The 21,309-nt window shown below is 46.1% G+C and overlaps 2 protein-coding genes across 2 annotated transcripts; both read left to right on the top strand.

Annotated features, from left to right (window-relative positions):
- The first annotated feature begins 10,990 nt into the window (after positions 1-10,990).
- LOC125523719 (aspartyl protease family protein 2-like) lies at positions 10,991-12,499 on the top strand. Its single transcript, XM_048688781.1, has one exon. It carries the CDS (start codon positions 11,075-11,077, stop codon positions 12,401-12,403), a length of 1,329 nt encoding a protein of 442 aa, XP_048544738.1. The 5' UTR covers positions 10,991-11,074; the 3' UTR covers positions 12,404-12,499.
- A 4,328-nt stretch (positions 12,500-16,827) lies between these two features.
- Positions 16,828-20,544, top strand: LOC125524576 (two-component response regulator ARR12-like). The gene is made up of 4 exons (XM_048689609.1): positions 16,828-16,987; positions 17,079-17,231; positions 19,052-19,411; positions 19,506-20,544. The coding sequence occupies exons 1-4, from the start codon at positions 16,840-16,842 to the stop codon at positions 19,640-19,642; spliced, it is 798 nt and encodes a 265-aa protein (XP_048545566.1). The 5' UTR covers positions 16,828-16,839; the 3' UTR covers positions 19,643-20,544.
- The last annotated feature ends 765 nt before the right edge of the window (positions 20,545-21,309 follow it).

Here is a 21,309-nt window from a genome sequence, read left to right as displayed (position 1 = left end):
TGTGCCATGGAGAGGTCAAAACTCATGTGTTGGCAGCCCCAAAGTCCTCAAGTATATATAGGGGAGAGGGAGGGGGGTGCGCCCCCTTTAGGGCTTCCACCCCAAGGGATGCGGCAGCCCCAAACCCATCTAGGGTGGCGGCCAAGGGGGGGGAGAGGGGAAACTTGCCCCCCAAGCTAGGTGGAGGCGCCCCCTCCCCAAACCCTAGGCGCCTTGGGCCCTTGTGGGGGGGCGCACCAGCCCACCTGGGGCTGGTCCCCTCCAACACTTGGCCCATGCAGCCCTCCGGGGCTGCTGGCCCCACTTGGTGGACCACCGGGACCCTCCCGGTGGTCCCGGTACATTACCGATAAAACCCGAAACTTTTCCGGCGACCAAAACAGGACTTCCCATATATAAATCTTTACCTCCGGACCATTCCGGAACTCCTCATGACGTCCGGGATCTTATCCGGGACTCCGAACAACATTCGGTAACCACGTATATCTATTCCCTATAACCCTAGCGTCATCGAACCTTAAGTGTGTAGACCCTACGGGTTCGGGAACCATGCAGACATGACCGAGACAACTCTCTGGCCAAAAGCCAACAGCGGGATCTTGATACCCATGTTGGCTCCCACATGTTCCATGATGATCTCATTGTATGAACAATGATGTCAAGGATTTAATCAATCCCGTATACAATTCCCTTTGTCCATCGGTATGATACTTGCCCGAGATTCGATCGTCGGTATCCCGATACCTTGTTCAATCTCGTTACGGGCAAGTCTCTTTACTCGTTCCGTAACACATCATCCCGTGATCAACTCCTTGATCACATTGTGCACATTATGATGATGTCCTACCGAGTGGGCCCAGAGATACCTCTCCGTTTACACGGAGTGACAAATCCCAGTCTCGATTCGTGCCAACCCAACAGACACTTTCGGAGATACCTGTAGTGTACCTTTATAGCCACCCAGTTACGTTGTGACGGCACACGCAAAGCACTCCTACGGTATCCGGGAGTTGCACAATCTCATGGTCTAAGGAAATGATACTTGACATTAGAAAAGCTTTAGCATACGAACTACACGATCTTTGTGCTAGGCTTAGGATTGGGTCTCGTCCATCACATCATTCTCCTAATGATGTGATCCCGTTATCAACGACATCCAATGTCCATGGCCAGGAAACCGTAACCATCTATTGATCAACGAGCTAGTCAACTAGAGGCTTACTAGGGACATGGTGTTGTCTATGTATCCACACATGTATCTGAGTTTCCTATCAATACAATTCTAGCATGGATAATAAACGATGATCATGAACAAGGAAATATAATAATAACCAATTTATTATTGCCTCTAGGGCATATTTCCAACAGTCTCCCACTTGCACTAGAGTCAATAATCTAGTTCACATCACCATGTGATTAACACTCACAGGTCACATCGCCATGTGACCAACATCCAAGAGTTTACTAGACTCAATGATCTAGTTCACATCACTATGTGATAAACACTCAAAGAGTTCTGGGTTTGATCATGTTATGCTTGTGAGAGAGGTTGTAGTCAACGGGTCTTGCCATATTCAGATCCCTATGTATTTCGCAAAACTTTATATCGTAGATGCTGCTACCACGTTCCACTTGGAGCTATTCCAAATTGTTGCTCCATTATACGTATCCAGTATCTCTACTCAGAGCTATCCGGATAGGTGTTAAGCTTGCATCGACGTAACTCTTTATGTTGAACTCTTTATCACCTCCATAACCGAGAAACATTTCCTTATTCCTCTAAGGATAATTTTGACCGCTATCTGGTGATCTACTCCTAGATCACCTTTGTACCCTCTTGCCAAACATGTGGCAAGGCACACATCAGGTGCGGTACTCAGCATGGCATACCGTATAGAGCCTATGACAAGAGCATAGGGGACGACCTCCGTCCTTCCTCTTTCTTCTACCGTGGTCAATCTTTGAGTCTTACTCAACTTCACACCTTACAACTCAGGTGAGAACCCCTTCTTTGACTGATCTATTTTGAACTCTTTCAAAAACATGTCAAGGTGTGCGTTCTTTGAAAGTATCATCAGGCATCTTGATCTATTTCTATAGATCTGGATGCCTAATATGTAAGCAGCTTTATCCAAGTCTTCCTTTGAAAATCACTCTTCAAACAACCATTTATGCTTTCCAGAAATTCTACATTATTTCATATCAACAATATGTCATCCACATATACTTATCAGAAATATTGTAGTGCTCCCACTCACTTTCTTGTAAATACAAGTTTCTAGCAAACATTGTATAAACCTAAAAGCTTTGATTACTCCATCAAAGCATATATTCTGATTCCGAGATGCTTGCTCTAGTCCATAGAAGGATCGCTGGAGCCAGCATACCTTTTAGCATCCTTAGGATCGACAAAACCTTTTATTGTATCACATACAACTTTTTCTTATGAAAACTGGTAAGAAAACTTGTTTTGACATCCATCTGTCAGATTTCATAATCGAAAAACACAGCTAATGCTAACATGATTCCGACGGACTTAAGCATCGCTACGGGTGAGAAATTCTCATTGTAGTCAACTCCTTGAACTTGTGAAAAGACTCTTTCCCACAAGTCGAGCTTCATAGAAGGTAACATTACCGCCCACGTCCGTCTTCTTCTCAAAGATCCATTTATCTTGATGGCTTGCCGATCAATGGGCAAGTCCACCAAAGTCCATACATGGATCCTATCTCGGATTTCATGGCTTCTAACCATTTGTCGGAATACGGGCCCACCATCGCTTCTCCATAGCTCGTAGGTTCATTGTTGTCTAACAACATGATATCTAAGACAGGATTACCGTACCACTTAGGAGTAGTACATATCCTTGTCGACCTACGAGGTTCGATAGCAACTTGATCCGAAGCTTCATGATCACTATCATTAACTTCCTATTCAACAGACGTAGGCTCCACAGAAAACATCTTTCTGTGTTGCATCACTCTCTGGTTGAAATAAAGGTTCGACAACCTCATCAAGTTCTATCTTCCTCCCACTCAATTCTTTCGAGAGAAACTCCTTCTCGAGAAAGGACCCGTTCTTAGCGACAAACAATTTGCCCTCGGATCTGAGATAGAAGGTATACCCAACTATCACCTTTGGGTATCCTATGAAGATGTGTTTGTCCGGTTTGGGTTCGAGCTTCTCCGGCTGAAGCCTTAAGCATCGCAGCCCCAAACATTAAGAAACGACAACTTTGGTTTCTTGCCAAACCAATGTTCATACGACGTCGTCTCAACGGACTTAGATGGTGTCCTATCTAAAGTGAATGCAGCTGTCTCTAACGCATAACCTCAAAATGAAAACGGTAGATTGGTAAGAGACATCGTAGATCGCACCATAGCTCATAGTGTTCTATTACGACGTCCGGATACACCATTACCTTGTGGTGTTCCAGGTGGCTTCAACTGTGAAACAATTCTACAATGTCTTAAGTGATTGCCAAACTCATAACTCAGAAAATCCCCTTTTGATCAGATCGTAGGAACATGATCTTATTGTTATGATGATTCTTAACTTCACTCTGAAATCGCTTGAACTTTTCAAACGTTTCAGACTTGTGCTTCATTAAGTAGATATACCTATATCTACTCAAATCGTCAGTGAAGATGAGAAAATAGCGATATCCACTGCACGCTTCAATTCTCATTGGATCACACGCATCAGCATGTATGATTTCCAACAAGTCACTTGCCCGTTTCATTGTACCTGAAAGCGGGGTCTTAGTCATCCTGCCCATGAGGCATGGCTCGCATGTGTCAAGCGATTCAAAAACAAGTGACTCCAAACATCCATCGACATGGAGTTTCTTCATGCATCTTACGCCAATATGACCTAAGCGGCAATGCCACGAGAAAGTGGTACTATCATTATTAACTCTACATCTTTTGGCGTGAACATGTGTATTACCACGATCGAGATTCAATGAACCATTCACATAGGGTGCATGACCATGAAAGGTATGATTCATGTAAACAGAATAACCATTATTCTCTAACTTAAATGAATGACCGTATTGCAATGAACATGATCTAATCATATTCATGCTCAATGTAGACACCTGATAACATTTATCTAGGTTCAATACTAATCCCGAAGGCACATGGAGCGTGCGATGGTGATCTCATCAACTTTGGAAACACTTCCAACACACATCGTCACCTCGCCCTTAGCCAGTCTCTGTTTAGTCCGTAGATTTTGCTTCAAGTCACCAATAATAGTAACTGAACCGATATCCAATACCCAGGTGCTACTAGGAGCACTAGCGAGGTACACATTAATAACACGCATATACTTTGTTGAAGTTGCCAGCCTTCTTATCTACCATGCATTTGGGGTAATTCCGCTACCAGTGATCGTTCCCCTTACAATAGAAGCACTTAGTCTCGGGTTTGGGTTCAACCTTGGGTTCCTTTACTGGAGCGGCAACTGGTTTGCCATCCATGAAGTTTCCCTTCTAGCCCTTGCCCTTCTTGAAACCAGTGGTCTTGTTAAACCATCAACAGTTGATGCTCCTTCTTGATTTCTACCTTTTGCGGTCTTAAGCACCGCGAACAGCTCCGGGAACAATTCCATCCCTTGCATGTCATAGTTCATCACGAAGATCTAGTAGCTTAGTGATAGTGGCTAGAGAACTCTATCGATCACTATCTTATCTGGAAGTTTAACCCCCACTTGATTTAAGTGATTGTAGCACCCAGACATTCTGAGCACATGCTCACTAGCTGAGCTATTCTCCTCCATCTTGTTGGCAAAAGAACTTGTTAGAGGTCTCACACCTCTCAACACGGGCATGAGCCTGAAATCCCAATTTCAGCTCTTGGAACATCTCATATGTTCTATGGCGTTCAAAATGTCATTCGAATCCCGATTCTAAGCCGTAAAGTATGGTGCACTAAACTATCAAGTAGTCATCAGGATGTGTCTGTCAGGTGTTCACAACATCCACAGACGACGTTGTAGGGGTTTGCACATCGAGCGGTGCATCAAAGACGTAAGCCTTCTATGTAGCAGTGAGGACACTCCTCGGACACCTAGTCCGCATCAGTGCTTACAATATCTTTCAACTTGGTCTTTCTCTAGGAACGTATTGAAACAGGGAGCTACAACATGAGCTATTTATCTACAACATATTTGCAAAGACAATTTAGACTATGTTCATGATAATTGAGTTCATTTAATGAACTCCCACTCAGATAGACATCCCTCTAGTCATCTAAGTGAAACATGATCCGAGTCAACTAGGCCGTGTCCGATCATCACGTGAGACGGACTAGTCAACATCGGTGAACATCTTCATGTTGATCGTATCTTCTATACGACTCATGCTCGACCTTTCGGTCTTCCGTGTTCCGAGGCCATGTCTGTACATGCTAGGCTCGTCAAGTCAACCTAAGTGTTTTTGCTGTGTAAATCTGGCTTACACCCGTTGTATTCGAACGTTAGAATCTATCACACCCGATCATCACGTGGTGCTTCGAAACAACGAACCTTCGCAATGGTGCACAGTTAGGGGGAACACCTTTCTTGAAATTTTAGTGAGGGATCATCTTATTTAAGCTATCGTCGTTCTAAGCAAATAAGATGTAAAACATGATAAACATCACATGCAATCAAATAGTGACATGATATGGCCAATATCATTTTGTTCCTCTCGATCTCCATATTCGGGGCTCCATGATCATCGTTGTCACCGGCATGACACCATGATCTCCATCATCGTGTCTTCTTGAAGTTGTCTCGTCATCTATTACTTCTACTACTATGGCTAACGCTTTAGCAATAAAGTAAAGTAATTACATGACTTTTATGTTGACACGCAGGTCATAAATAAATTAAGACAACTCCTATGGCTCCTGCTGGTTGTCATACTCATCGACATGCAAGTCGTGATTCCTATTACAAGAACATGATCAATCTCATACATCACATATATCATTCATCACATCCTTTTGGCCATATCACATCACAAGGCATATGCTGCAAAAACAAGTAAGACGTCCTCTAATTGTTGTTGCAAGTTTTTATGTGGCTGCTATAGGTTTCTAGCAAGAACGTTTCTTACCTACGCCAAAACCACAACGTGATATGCCAATTTCTATTTACCCTTCATAATGACCCTTTTCATCGAATCCGATCCGACTAAAGTGGGAGAGACAGACACCCGCTAGCCACCTTATGCAACTAGTGCATGTCAGTCGGTGGAACCAGTCTCACGTAAGCGTACGTGTAAGGTCGGTCCGGGCCGCTTCATCCCACGATGTCGCCGAATCAAGATAAGACTAGTAACGGCAAGTAAATTGACAAAATCAACGCCCACAACTGCTTTGTGTTCTACTCGTGCATAGGAACTACGCATAGACCTAGCTCATGATGCCACTGTTGGGGAACGTAGCAGAAATTAAAAAATTTCTACGCATCACCAAGATCAATCTATGGAGTAATCTAGCAACGAGGGGAAGGAGAGTGCATCTACATACCCTTGTAGATCGCTAAGCGGAAGCGTTCAAGTGAACAGGGTTGATGGAGTCGTACTCGTCGTGCTTCAAATCACCGGAGATCCTAGTGCCGAATGAACGGCACCTCCGCGTTCAATACACGTGCAGCCCGGTGACGTCTCCTACGCCTTGATCCAGCCAGGGGAGAAGGAGAGGTTGGGGAAGACTCCATCCAGCAGCAGCACGACGGCGTGGTGGTGGTGGAGGAGCGTGGCAATCCTGCAGGGCTTCGCCAAGCACCGCGGGAGAGGAGTAGGGAGAGAGGCAGGGCTGCGCCATGGAGAGGTCAAAACTCATGTGTTGGCAGCCCCAAAGTCCTCAAGTATATATAGGGGAGAGGGAGGGGGTGCTCCCCCTTTAGGGTTTCCACCCCAAGGGGTGCGGCAGTCCCAAACCCATCTAGGGTGGCGGCCAAGGGGGGGAGAGGGGAAACTTGCCCCCCAAGCTAGGTGGAGGCGCCCCCTCCCAAACCCTAGGTTCCTTGGGCCCTTGTGGGGGGGGCGCACCAGCCCACCTGGGGCTGGTCCCCTCCCACACTTGGCCCATGCAGCCCTCCGGGGCTGGTGGCCCCACTTGGTGGACCACCGGGACCCTCCCGGTGGTCCCGGTACATTACCGATAAAACCCGAAACTTTTCCGGCGACCAAAACAGGACTTCCCATATATAAATCTTTACCTCCGGACCATTCCGGAACTCCTCGTGACGTCCGGGATCTTATCTGGGACTCCGAACAACATTCGGTAACCACGTATATCTATTCCCTATAACCCTAGCGTCATCAAACCTTAAGTGTGTAGACCCTACGGGTTCGGGAACCATGCAGACATGACCGAGACAACTCTCCGGCCAATAACCAACAGCGGGATCTGGATACCCATACATCTCGTTACCGGCAAGTCTCTTTACTCGTTCTGTAACACATCATCTCGTGATCAACTCCTTGATCACATTGTGCACATTATGATGATGTCCTACCGAGTGGGCCCAGAGATACCTCTCCGTTTACACGGAGTGACAAATCCCAGTCTCGATTCGTGCCAACCCAACAGACACTTTCGGAGATACCTGTAGTGTACCTTTATAGCCACCCAGTTACGTTGTGACGTTTGGCACACCCAAAGCACTCCTACGGTATCCGGGAGTTGCACAATCTCATGGTCTAAGGAAATGATACTTGACATTAGAAAAGCTTTAGCATACAAACTACACGATCTTTGTGCTAGGCTTAGGATTGGGTCTCGTCCATCACATCATTCACCTAATGATGTGATCCCGTTATCAACGACATCCAATGTCCATGGCTAGGAAACCGTAACCATCTATTGATCAACGAGCTAGTCAACTAGAGGCTTACTAGGGACATGGTGTTGTCTATGTATCCACACATGTATCTGAGTTTCCTATCAATACAATTCTAGCATGGATAATAAACGATTATCATGAACAAGGAAATATAATAATAACCAATTTATTATTGCCTCTAGGGCATATTTCCAACAGCGCCGCCCCTCCCTCCTTGTCCAATTCAGACTAGAGGGGGAGGGGGCGCGCAGCCTGCCCTAGCCGCCCCTCCTCTGCTCCACTTTGGGCCCATGAGGCCCATTAACCCCTGGGGGGGTGGTTCCGGTAACCCCCGGTACTCCGTTTTATATCCGATAACTCCCGGAACCATTCCTGTGTCCGAATATAGTCGTCCAATATATCAATCTTTATGTCTCGACTATTTCGAGACTCCTTGTTATGTCCGTGATCCCATCCGAAACTCCGAACAACCTTCGGTACATCAAAATATATAAACTCATAATGAAATTGTCATCGTAACGTTAAGCGTGCGGACCCTACGGGTTCGAGAACAATGTAGACATGACCGAGACACGTCTCCGGTTAATAACCAATAGCGGAACCTGGATGCTCATATTGGTTCCTACATATTATACGAAGATCTTTTATCGGTCAGACCGCATAACAACATACGTTGTTCCCTTTGTCATCGCTATGTTACTTGTCCGAGATTTGATCGTCGGTATCTCAATACCTAGTTCAATCTCGTTACCGGCAAGTCTCTTTACTCGTTCCGTAATACATCATCCCGCAACTAACTTATTAGTTGCAATGCTTGCAAGGCTTATGTGATGTGCATTACTGAGAGGGCCCAGAGATACCTCTCCGACAATCGGAGTGACAAATCCTAATCTCGAAATACGCCAACCCAACAAGTACCTTCGGAGACACCTGTAGAGCACCTTTATAATCACCCAGTTACGTTGTGACGTTTGGTAGCACACAAAGTGTTCCTCCGGTAAACGGGAGTTGCATAATCTCATAGTCATAGGAACATGTATAAGTCATGAAGAAAGCAATAGCAACAAACTAAACGATCAAGTGCTAAGCTAACGAAATGGGTCAAGTCAATCACATCATTCTCCTAATGATGTGATCCCCTTAATCAAATGACAACTCATGTCTATGGTTAGGAAACATAACCATCTTTGATCAACGAGCTAGTCAAGTAGAGGCATACTAGTGCCACTATGTTTGTCTATGTATTCACACATGTATTATGTTTCCGGTTAATACAATTCTAGCATGAATAATAAACATTTATCATGATATAAGGAAATAAATAATAACTTTATTATTGCCTCTAGGGCATATTTCCTTCAACTACAACCAAGAAAAAGGGAAAACATAACCAAACATTGGAGACTACAAACAAGAAAAATGCAAAAGGGGGGAAAAGGTGACCTTTTCTGTTTCTGAATTTTAATATCACATATTATGAATAGTTAATATTGTTGTTTGCTGTCATACATGTATCAAATATATCCATATGTATTGCATGCACTATAATAATTTGACAACCATGTCTTTCTTTTTAGGGCCACAAGGAAGATGAAGCTTGCTATAATCCGATGGTGCCATTTCACAGCCCTGCAATGGGCACTAGAAGCAAAAAAGCTTACCCAACTAGCCCTGCAATGGGCACAAGAAGCAAAAGAAGACTAAGCTTGTGAACTCCATCTAATTTCTTGCACTTAAAGTCACTTTTGTTGCTGCTCATGTCATGTTGTGTGGAGTTGGACTCATGTATGTGAATCTGGGTATGATGTGAGCCACTTTTGGGTTGCTAATGTGATGTATGTGGAGTTGGACTCATGCATGTGAACCTGGGTATGATGTGAGTCACTTTTGGGTTGCTAATTTCATGTGTGTGTGGACTTGAACTAACCTGGATATGTTGTAAATCATATATGTGTACTTGGATGTGAGTCTGCATGTTTATGCCTCATGCCATTGGCAAATTTGAAAGTTGTGTGTTGAAAAATGTATATGTGGATTGTGTCTACAGGAATGGCAAATTACAGGGGAGGTTCTGCCCAAAATTTGAATTGAATTTCGAAATAAAAAACTTTCCAAAATGGCATGTTTATAGGGGAGGTTCTGTCCAGTTTTGCACTTAACAGCAGGACCAAGTTATTGATATTGTTCTGAATTATTTTGGTCACAAGTTGCAATAGGGGTAAGATCGTCTTTTCATGTGCCACTTAACACCATTAGTGCTCAAAATAGACAGAAGTGTCACAAAGGGAACAAAATTTAGCATTGTTGTTAGATAAGGAAGAAAAAGTTTTCCGGTGTTAAATAGGGCAAAAAAAATTAAGACAGTGTTAAATAAGGAATTCTCTCATCAAAGTGGGTGTAACCTGGTGGAGCATATGATCTGATCGTATAAGATTTTTTTTTCCAAAATCTTTTGGGGCCTTCGTGCCCCTACCTGTGTTTATGACATAAATTAGTTTGCGGTACATGGAAGTGTGTAATGGATATGCAAATCTCAACAAGAGATTTTTGATTCATAATAGATGCAACTATATCTTCCTCTACATGGTGGTGTTTAAAGGATCTGCAAATGTCAACAAGGGATATTGGATTCATATTAAACGCAGCCAATCCCTCGTATACATGGAGGGTTGCAAGGTATACGCAAATCCCAACTAGGGATTTTGGATTCACAATAAATGCAGTCAAGCCCTTCTCTACATGGATGTGGGCCTTTTAAGAACAAAAATATTTTCGTAGAATTGAACGAAATTACAACCAAGGGTTACATGGGTTGATCTACACCGTAATAACTTGGTCCCATCAGATGCACATCTTGTATTTTTTGATTAATATGGATATTAAATGGACAGATCTAAACCATAATAACTCGGGCCCACCAAATTAATGTCTCGTATTTTCTGATTAACATGAGAACTTCTAGAGTCTCTAATGTATAGATAGATAGATAGACCGATAGATGCATAGATATAAATAGATATATAGATACATATAGATAGATTTATAGATGTATTGTTATAGATAGATAGATACATAGAAATGCAGCCAAATCCTTGTGTACATAGAAGTGTACAAGGGATATGCAAATCTCAACAAAGGATTCTTGGTTCATTATAAATGCAGCCAAGCCATACACAAAAGAGTGCTCACTATTGTGTGCACGAGCCAACAAGTTAACTCTCCAACAGCCACATCCATGGACCTCTCCAATCACGCTCTTCTCCTCCATCTGGTGCTTGCGGCGCTCCTCCATCCTGCCGTCGTCGTCGCTGTTGACGATGCCACATCAGGCCGCAGCAAGGGCTTTAGCCTGCGCCTGGTCCCTAGCCCCGGCTGGAACAGTACCATCCATGTCGACGACGACGGGTTCGTGCACCTGAACGAGCCAGTTGAGCACGCCCCCAACGTGCTTCGGCCGCACATTCCTCACAAAGAGAGGTACAACATCATCACCACCGTCGGGACGGGCCATGGCTGCCGAACGTACACCCTCGCGATGGAGATGACCCAGAGCCTGACGTGGATGCAGTGCGTGCCGATCCAAAACCCGTTTGAGCAGGTGCCGCCGCCCTTCGACCCGACGGCCTCGCCGTCATTCCACCCACTCGCGCCCACCAACCACCTTTGCTCCCCGCCGGGGGGCATCGTGTGCAGGTTCAGGAGCAACCCCATGTTCCTCGGTGTCGCGAGTGCAAGCGGTGTGCTCGGCCATGAGACCATGTCCTTCGCGGCCTCGGGCCATGGCGCCGCGGCGGCGGTCGAACCCGCCGTCGTCATCGGCTGCGCGCACACCAGCGAGCGTTTCAGAAGCCACGGAGTGCTTGCCGGCATCCTCGCCCTGGGCAAGACGTATCCATCGCTCATCTGGTTACTGGGCCGTGGCGGCTTGCATCGCTTCTCGTACTGCCTCTTCTTCCCGTTCACGCAGGGGAACCGGCACGGGTTCCTCCGGTTCGGCAGCGACATCCGGGTCGACACGAGGCACATGAAGAGCACCAGGCTGCTCTACCCCGAGGTGAGCGCCTACTACGTCAACCTCGCCGGCATCAGCTTTGGCAGGACGCGGCTGGGCGGCAACCTGGCGGAGGTGTTCAGGCGCCGAAAGCTCGCGGATGGCAGTTGGCACAGTGGTTGCGTGCTTGACGCCGGGATGTTCTGGGGGGGTACGTTCATGATCAGGCCTGCGTACGACATCCTGGAGCGCGCCCTGGCGGAGCACGGCAGGAGGCTCGGGGTGCCGCGCGTACCCCGCCACAACTTCGGTCTCTGCTTCCGCGCGACGCGCGCCATCTTGTCGCACTGGCCGACGGTGACGCTGCACTTCGAGTCCGAGCAGGACCTTGTGCTCACGCCGAATAAGCTGTTTGTCCTGCAGGATCAAGACATGTGCCTCACCGTGAAACCGCACCCGCAGATTACTGTCATCGGCCCAGCGACGCAAGTGGGCACGCGCTTCGTCTACGACCTCGCCGCCGGCAGGGTGTACTTCGCCCCTGAAAACTGCAATGCCGACACTGGCGTCTAGGATTGATCTTCTGTTCCTGTAGCGGTCAACCCAATTCGATGTGGTTAACCGTCTGTCTCTGAAATAAAAGGGAAATTAAACTATATTGAGAGTGCAATAACTAACAAACAAAAAGATCAAATATCTTTCTTATAGAAAAATGCCGACGGTGCTCGAGCTGCAGGGAGCTCGTTTTCAAAATACAAATTTCCGCAGCGTGAAATTTTTCGGTTTCTTGAACACACATACACATGTACACTAAGTATGTGCACAATTTCATAACGTTGTACTTTCATGCATGGAGTACAAAAAAGGGAGAATACGTATTTCCAAAAGGGCCGACCATTTTTGTTGGCCGGACGGAATTTTGTTTTCTTAATTACAGCCTACAAATCATAATATTTTCTGAAAAAGGGTTTTCCCGCTTTATAAATAAAGCAACTTCCACCAATCACACGATAACTGCTGGGGCGCACCGCACATCAAGCCCAAAAGAGAAAAAAGAAGAACAAAATGCCAACAACAGCAACTCGGCAAAGCACAGATGATCCGCCGCCGCTACGCCCTCCTGATTCGTCCCACCACACACCAAGGCTCCGAATCGCCGCGCAACCAAGCAGTACCTCCAAGAAGGGATGCGACGTCGATCGACGACGCTGCTGCCCGGACATGTCCTAGGGTTTCCCCCGGCACACGGAGAAGAGTGGAGGATGGGTAACACCTACGCCCATCAGGAAGGAAAGGTGACGCCCGCAGGCGACACCGCGTCGGCGCCGGAAGAACCGGCAGGGATTTCTCCCGCATCCCAACCACCACTATACGTCCGATCCGGAGCCAACCAGCCAGCTAGCCACCAACCAGCATACGCCACCACGGTCTTGAGGTCATCCATGCCGTCTCATTGAGACCGCCATCACGAGGCCTAGAGGATGGAAAGAGGAGCGCCAGAAATCGGGAGGGGCAGCATCGGAGCCGCGCCGGAGGGAACCACCTGCACTGCCATCGTGCGGAAGGCCTGTGCCTCCAGCACCGTCGCAGGTGCCGACCGGACGCGGCCGCAGCGGCACACCAGGCCACCTGGGCCCGGCCAGGCCCATCTCGGGCCCGCAAAGCCGCTGCCGCCCCGCTGCAGCAAGCCGGCGATGGCGCCGCCCCCACCCAGCCTTCCTACGCCCGAACTCCACCTCCAGGGGGCTCCGCCGTCGATGAGAAGCCGCCGGCCCACCGCGCATCCAACCTCCCACGCCTGCGCCGGGTTGCCCCACCGCTGCCTGAGCACACCACCAGGAAGCGCGCCGCCCCGCGCAGGTCGCCTCCGAGAGGGGAAAAGAAGGGACCTCCGCCACCGGCGCCGCCCGGGGCAAGCCTGGCCCCGCACGCCGGCGACGGCGGGGGAGAGGTGGCGAGGGAGGGCCTCTGGAGAAGGGGACGGAGGCGCGGTCGGCCGCCCGCGGGGAGGCGGTGCGGTCGCGAGGGAGGGGGGCATATAACTTCACGGCAGTGACTCTTCGTGTGTCTCTCTGCCTTCACAAATCATAATATTTTGAAATGAGTTTTCACACATTCATGCAGAATACATATAAATTTCCATGGATTGTTTTTTATTTTTATTTTTTGATACTTTAAAATGGGTTTTGTGATTTTTTTTTTCAAAATAGCGGCCTCCCTGATGCTTGAGCACCGAAAGACCGCACTGAAGACTTGTCATGCTTTGCACTTGCGTGTTAATCCCTTCTTACTTAGCATCACCGAAAGACCGCACTGAAGACTTGTCATGCTTTGCACTTGCGTGTTAATCCCTTCTTACTTAGCATCACCGAAAGACCGCACTGAAGACTTGTCATGCTTTGCACTTGCGTGTTAATCCCTTCTTACTTAGCATCACCGAAAGACCGCACTGAAGACTTGTCATGCTTTGCACTTGCGTGTTAATCCCTTCTTACTTAGCATCACCGAAAGACCGCACTGAAGACTTGTCATGCTTTGCACTTGCGTGTTAATCCCTTCTTACTTAGCATCACCGAAAGACCGCACTGAAGACTTGTCATGCTTTGCACTTGCGTGTTAATCCCTTCTTACTTAGCATCACCGAAAGACCGCACTGAAGACTTGTCATGCTTTGCACTTGCGTGTTAATCCCTTCTTACTTAGCATCACCGAAAGACCGCACTGAAGACTTGTCATGCTTTGCACTTGCGTGTTAATCCCTTCTTACTTAATGTCTCTCACAAAATTCCCAAAATGGGCATAAATTCCATCACTTCTCAAATGAGACTTTTTTTGTAACTTGGGAGATGTTCGTAAATACCACTTGGTCAATTGGGGTTTGTCTTAGCAATCTTTTGGAGGAACGGGTCTTACCAATGTTGGGGATTTCAATATGCACTCCTGGCCTCTTAGGGTAAAACATAGCGCGCGCCTATAGTTCAGGCGGCTGAGAAATACAGTCACCTTATATTTGTTGTTCCACCATCCCACCTGTGCCCCTCACCCTTGTCCCCTGGGTTGTTTATTTTTCTTCTCCTCTTGGACTAGCCTTTCATTTGTTTGCCATTGACTCCTACCCTTCTCCTCTGTTTTTTTTTCTATTGGGCATCCTATTCGTCTACGACCTCACTGCCAGCAGGGTCTACTTCACCCCCGAGAACTGCAATGCCGACACCGGCGGCCAGACTTGATTCCTTCGTTTTTGTAATGGCTAACCCAATTTGCTGTCATCAGTTTTGGAGAGTGCAATAAATAAACAAAAAAGATCAATGCCAAATATCTTGGATTGTGATGTCGTCCCAAGGCATCTGAGCTGCCATTTCCGGCCCGAAGCTCAATCTGTCCATTTTGGTTTTGGACCGGTCTAGCTCGGTTGGACTGACTTTTGGCCCAAGACCAATACGAAGTCGCTAGGGGAGAGGAGAGGACTTAGACGCAGAGTCTCTCTCTTCCCATCACCCTGAGCCGCCACCCGCTCAAGCTGCATGAGGGCACGACTAGCGCCGCCTCCGTCGGCCACCGTAGACCACCTCCGTCAACCATCGCCCGTCTCCAAGCGTCACCATGGAGCACCTCCTCGGCTCGTTACCGTCGACCATGAAGCTGCAGGAAGCATGGGACGAAGCCGGCCCCGATGCATGTGCACGTCGTCGTCGTCTCCCATGGTTCCTCGTTGAGCGACATGAGGAGGTAGCTAGATCGTCTCCTTCGTCATCGTTCCTCCATCCCTTCCCACGCACGGGCATGGGCACAACCAGCACCACACCGGCCAACGCGCACGGCACGGTCAAGGCGAATGTCAGCAGTCCAGTGTAGGCGAACGTGCTAACTTTGAGACAATTTTTTTTAAAAAAATATGGGCTTATTGGCCCTGGGCTCCAAATCGCCTCACTCATTGAACCAACCATCTATTAGTTCATAATATCACAGCGTGATGCAATTAGTGAGACAATGAACATACGCTTTCGGTGCATCAGAATAATTTCATTAGAATTGAGGCGAAGGCATTAATTTGAGATATGACCTGTGGTGAAGGCATTAATCTGAGATATTACCTGAACAGTGCTAAGAGCCCTTTTTGAATACAGATGATAAATATCATGTAGCTCCAACATTAGGTGAGAAAGCAACAAAAACACAACCAGGAACATAGACTGGGTCATGGGCTATGCCAGGAACAGATATGTTGACATTTGCGAATGCAATGGAAACAAAAAGGGAAATTTGATGGAGGGGAACGAAACCAAAAACGGCAGAAACTATAGACATCCATTGCCTGGACCACAGAAAATCCACACCTTCGATCTCTGTAGTTCTTTCTCTCTTCTTTTTAAACGCGCGATAATATTTCGTACGGACCACATTTTCACCGTTTGAGACGATGAAGGCACTCTCAATCCGTCCCGGTCAAAGGAAGTAAAAGGATACTCTCTCCATGGCCATGCAACCGAACAAAGCAAGAGACTACTCTCCTTTGTAATTCAGATGATATCTTCGTGCTCGAACATTTGCTGAGAAAACAACAAAGCAAAAAAATAACAAGACGGCCCGTGGTTTTGCTCTCCTCTCATGGAAGAGGAACCATGGGCCGATGGCACAAGCAGACACAAACATTGACATCGCCAAAACAAATGCAGTAGCTGCAGAAATTATGGAGTAAGAAAGTCTTTGACCTCTGGAGCGCAAGACTTCAACTCCTTCCACCCACCCCTCCTCCCCTCCTACAAATAGACCCCCGCATCTTCCAGCCCATCTCACCACTGCAGTCCTGCTCTCCTCTGAAATCTGCAGTTCTGTTCTGCCTACAGCGAGGAAGCCTCCCCGTTGTTTCTTAATAGAGGTGGGAAAGGAGGGACCTATCCAATAGAGGTTTTCGGGTTATGTTCTTACATTGCTGCCTCCCCGTTGTTTCTTAATCACTCTTTTCTTGATGGTGTTTTCTTTGACAGGTGGGAAGAAGTTGGGAAAACATGGCCGCGATGGGTGGGAACCAGAGGCAGATGATGGAGGATGCGGCGGAGGACAAGTTCCCGGAGGGGTTGCGCGTGCTCGCGGTGGACGACGACCGTGTCTGCCTCAAGGTACTAGAGGTCCTCTTGCGCCACTGCAAGTACCAGCGTGAGTCTCTTGATCTCTCCACTTTGCCATGGTTCATTAGATCAGAATCCGAGCCTTTTTGTTTCTCTGAATAATGCTCGCTGCTATGCAGCAACAATGGTGATGGATGCCAAGAAGGCGCTGAAGATACTCAGGGCGGGGAAGGAGCAATTCGACCTGGTCCTCACCGATGTGCGCATGCCGGACATGGACGGCTTCCAGCTCCTCGAGCTCATCGGCCTCGAGATGGATCTGCCCGTCATCAGTACACTCACTACTCAACCCGAAGTCCTAATTCTATTTTTGCATGTACAATTGTTTTTAAGGAGTACTTTTACTCCTGAATCTTCAAAGATACACTAAAAGTATATTTATTCCTTTAATTGGGCAGCATGTGAGATCCTATATTTTTAGGATGACTTTATGAAATCACATACAGATGCACAGCATGCGCACACTATTTTGAACTTGGGCTTTGAGAAGATCTAAAGAGTAGGGTCCCCAGCCTAGACCAGCGGGATCCCATCTAACCGTTCATCCGCTCGATCGGATGGCCAGTGTGATAGCAGAGGAGAGGTGGATTGACACATGAGTTAGGAGGGGGGCGTGGGATCCAGATCTCATCTAACCGTTCATCCTTTTGATTGGATGGCCGGCAGGGCAGGTAGCAGAACTGAGGTGGATCGACACATGAGTTAGGAGGGGGAGCGCAGGATCCATACATAGTGGTGTCGGTTCATCACCCGAACTAATAGGATCCTATCTAACCATACATCCATCAGATCGAATGGCTAGTGGGGGAGGGGAATGGACGTGGATAGGTTAGCACATGAGTTATGAGATTCCATTATAATTGTTGATTTCAATAATTGTGTTGATTGTGTTTAGTATGCTAGAGACATGGTCATGCATTCCAAATAATCAAGCAACAAGATGTGTTTTTTCTATAGGAACTGCTTCTATTTTCGATCAATTTATCACCCAATTGCATGCAAAGATGTCGTCTGCATTCTATATACATTTGTTTTTACAAATTTAATAATTAATGCGGAAGTCTAGAGTTCAGTATCATGCATACGATATATATGGGTAATTATCATTCCAATGTAATGTAGACCCCACTATGTACTTGTTTGATGGGTGCATTTATGGACATAATTTAATTTGGTATCCTAAAAATTGTAAAATCCTAGTCATAAGAATTAAATCTATAATATATCTTTTTCGTGATATGACCAAATTATATTTAATTATTTTCTAAACTATCTTAAATTTCTAGTCCTTCCAATTACAGAAATTATACAATTGCACCATACATGTTTTCTATGGTGGCATGAGTAATACAATTCCAAAAACAGAGAAGTTGTACTGACATTATTCAAGGATTATGCATCTTTAATCTCCTTGAGTTTGTTAGTAGTTAAAACTATCTACTCTTAAGAATAGCATATAAAGTAGGAGTGCCACTTCTAAGAAGATACATTGAGTAGGTCACCCATGTATCATATAAAAATCATGCAGATTAGTTTTGCTAAACTAGAAAACTATTATGCTGTTACATTATTTTTGACAGAAAGTGCAACCACAAATATTTATTTTCCTAAATTGTAATAAAATCCCCATAGATAATACTGCTTACCATATAAAAACTAATATGTGTGACCGCTTACCATGCTCAGAACATTGTTTGGGTCGACAACTGTTATCTAGTACGCTAGAGAAACATGGTCAACAATAGTAATTGATCTTGTGGTTCACCAATAGATTTATGTGATGATCTGATTTACCTAGTTGGAACATGTTGTGATGATGGTTTAGGCATTGTGTTATGCTTTTTTTTAGCCATTATATTGAGTGTATGAATGTTTTCCCATTTAGTTTGCATTGAAACATCAGATTTATTGTAGTCGTGATATCATTTGAAAATCATGTGTAACATATTTGCTTCCCCACTTGCACGACACATTGGAAAACATCAAACTCATTTTTCTGTCTATAAGCACTTAGACAAAATTTATGTTCGGTTAATAGATTTTTGTGAACGTTTGAATTCCAAAGCTAAGCCGTTGGTCGTATGGCATGCAGTGCTATCAGTGGATTGCGACAAGAAGGCCGTGATGAAGGGGATAAATCATGGGGCGTGTGACTATTTGATGAAGCCAGTGCATACCAACGAGCTCAAAAACATATGGCAGCATGTTCAAAGTAGGAGAAGATCCCAAGCAATAAGCCACATGAGTAGAGATAATGATGACGACCAGAGAGTACATCCTGGGACGCTTGCCAAGAATAAGGACTCCAAGAGTAAGAGCAATGAAAAAGATGGTTCTAACGAGAACAAAGAGAGCACTCGTGCATCCACTACCCACAAGAATACAAGGGTGAAATGGACAATTGAGCTTCATAACAAGTTTCTAGAAGCTATCAACCAGATCGGCCTTGATAGTAAGACACCATATTTTTTGCCTCATTCATTGACACAACACTTGTGGTTATTTGGTATTTATCATTAACAAATATTTTGATGACATTTTTGTAGAGGCTGCTCCAAATAAGATATTGGAGCTGATGAATGTGGATTGCCTCACTAGAGATAATATTGCGAGTCATCTACAGGTTTATTTTTTATCCCCGTGCTTAATTTTGATGTTTGCATTACTATTATTCATAGTCTAACATTTTTTCATATATCAGTACAAGCTTTTATTTTGTAAGAACATAACAATCAAAGCTTTAGTAATGCACTGATCACGAACATGTGTGTGATTGTAATTCCTTTTGTCCCTGGAAATGTAAGGCATATCTTGTACAATGCATGACACGCACATTCTATTAGAAGTTGTGCAACACTTTTAGTTCTTTTTGTTCCCACATTCTATACAGATCTAGCTCCTCCTATAGTGCATGCATAGTATCATTCCCAACACACCCATCATAGGCATCGTGCACATGACATGCACTTTATGAAGGTAGAACGGTAGTATGACAACACAATTTCATAAAAGATCTGCAACACGGCCATGGTAAGTGTTTGCGGTAGGTCCGAGGAAATTCCCACCGCCGAGTTCCACATCTACCAGTCGCCATCCTCTCTCCGGGGCTAGCCCAACGACCATAATACGGAGGCCGCCCTCTGCCACCTCAGCATCCTCGACTTCACGTGACTCCAACTCTCGGATTGTATCCCCCGACACGACCACGTCTTCCACCTCGTCGTCTCCTACCACCTGCAGAGGCGATGGGGCTACTAGTCCTGCGCCTACATCTGGGGGACCCACGTCAATGTCAACCGCGAGTCCTTCCTCAACACAACAGACATTGAACTCCAACCCATGACGGAGCACAAGGAGCTCCCTCCCAACTTGAACTCGGACGCGGGTACCTACACCGTCTTGCAATTCATAGAAATGTGTATCCACCCCGAGTTCCATGTCAAAGACATGTTGTCGTCAAATGTGTCGGATGCGATTGAGAAAGCAATGGTGGGGTTAGCGCATAAGTTTGGCTGGGCGCAGCTGATCTGGGACCTAGTCCAGAATGAGATTCTCGAATTGTCAACCAGGGATGATAAAAATTCATACTTCGGGGGTGCATCTTCTCAGACTCATTTGGGTAAAGGATCCGGATGTGTTCGGGATGATGGACAGGATGGTGGACATGATTAAAAAAACTCATTCATGAGGAATTTCATACACAGCCACAGGTGTCCAAACTAGTGGGGCCTGGGGATGAAATGTCAACAGTTGTTCAAGTTCAACAGCAAAACCCTCTAAAAATAGCAAGCCATGGTGGTACAACTGCTGACGATGTTCAACTACTGGAGCTGGAGATGTCATTTTTTGTTCTTGATTTTCATCAAATGCGTGCACTCTTGTTGATTCTAGAGAACTGCATCGAACGTCACACGCCTCCCTTATATAATCCTTATCCACCATGAATCCTAAGCACCAACTGTTGTCTTACGCCAATTTGATGGGGCTCCCTCCAAGCCGGCGGCTCTCTCCACTCTAGTGGCTCCCTCCATGTGTTGTTCACCATACAACAACAAACCAAGATTCATGCACAACGTCGAGACCAGCAGCGGAGGTGGGTCCAGTGAGTGTTTCTCTGCAGCAATCAAGACCGGCGTGTAGATGTGGATGGCGACATGGCTGCCTATGGGACTTGAGAAATTTTATCATTGTTCTCACAGGCAAAACTGGCGAGGTCATTTTTCTTTCTCCAATCAGTATCAGGTAGTTTGTCTATAAATGAAGTTCTTTCGTCGGGGCTTTATATTGTTTTTAAGAATATATCAGATGTGGTGCAACTTAAAGTCTTAGTTCTTAAAGACTAATTTCATT

The sequence above is a fragment of the Triticum urartu genome, chromosome 7 (genome assembly GCF_003073215.2).
Source record: "Triticum urartu cultivar G1812 chromosome 7, Tu2.1, whole genome shotgun sequence".
NCBI classification, from domain to species: Eukaryota; Viridiplantae; Streptophyta; class Magnoliopsida; order Poales; family Poaceae; genus Triticum; species Triticum urartu.
The sequence above is the reverse complement of the archived record's forward strand: the minus strand, read 5'-3'. Positions and strand labels throughout refer to the sequence as shown.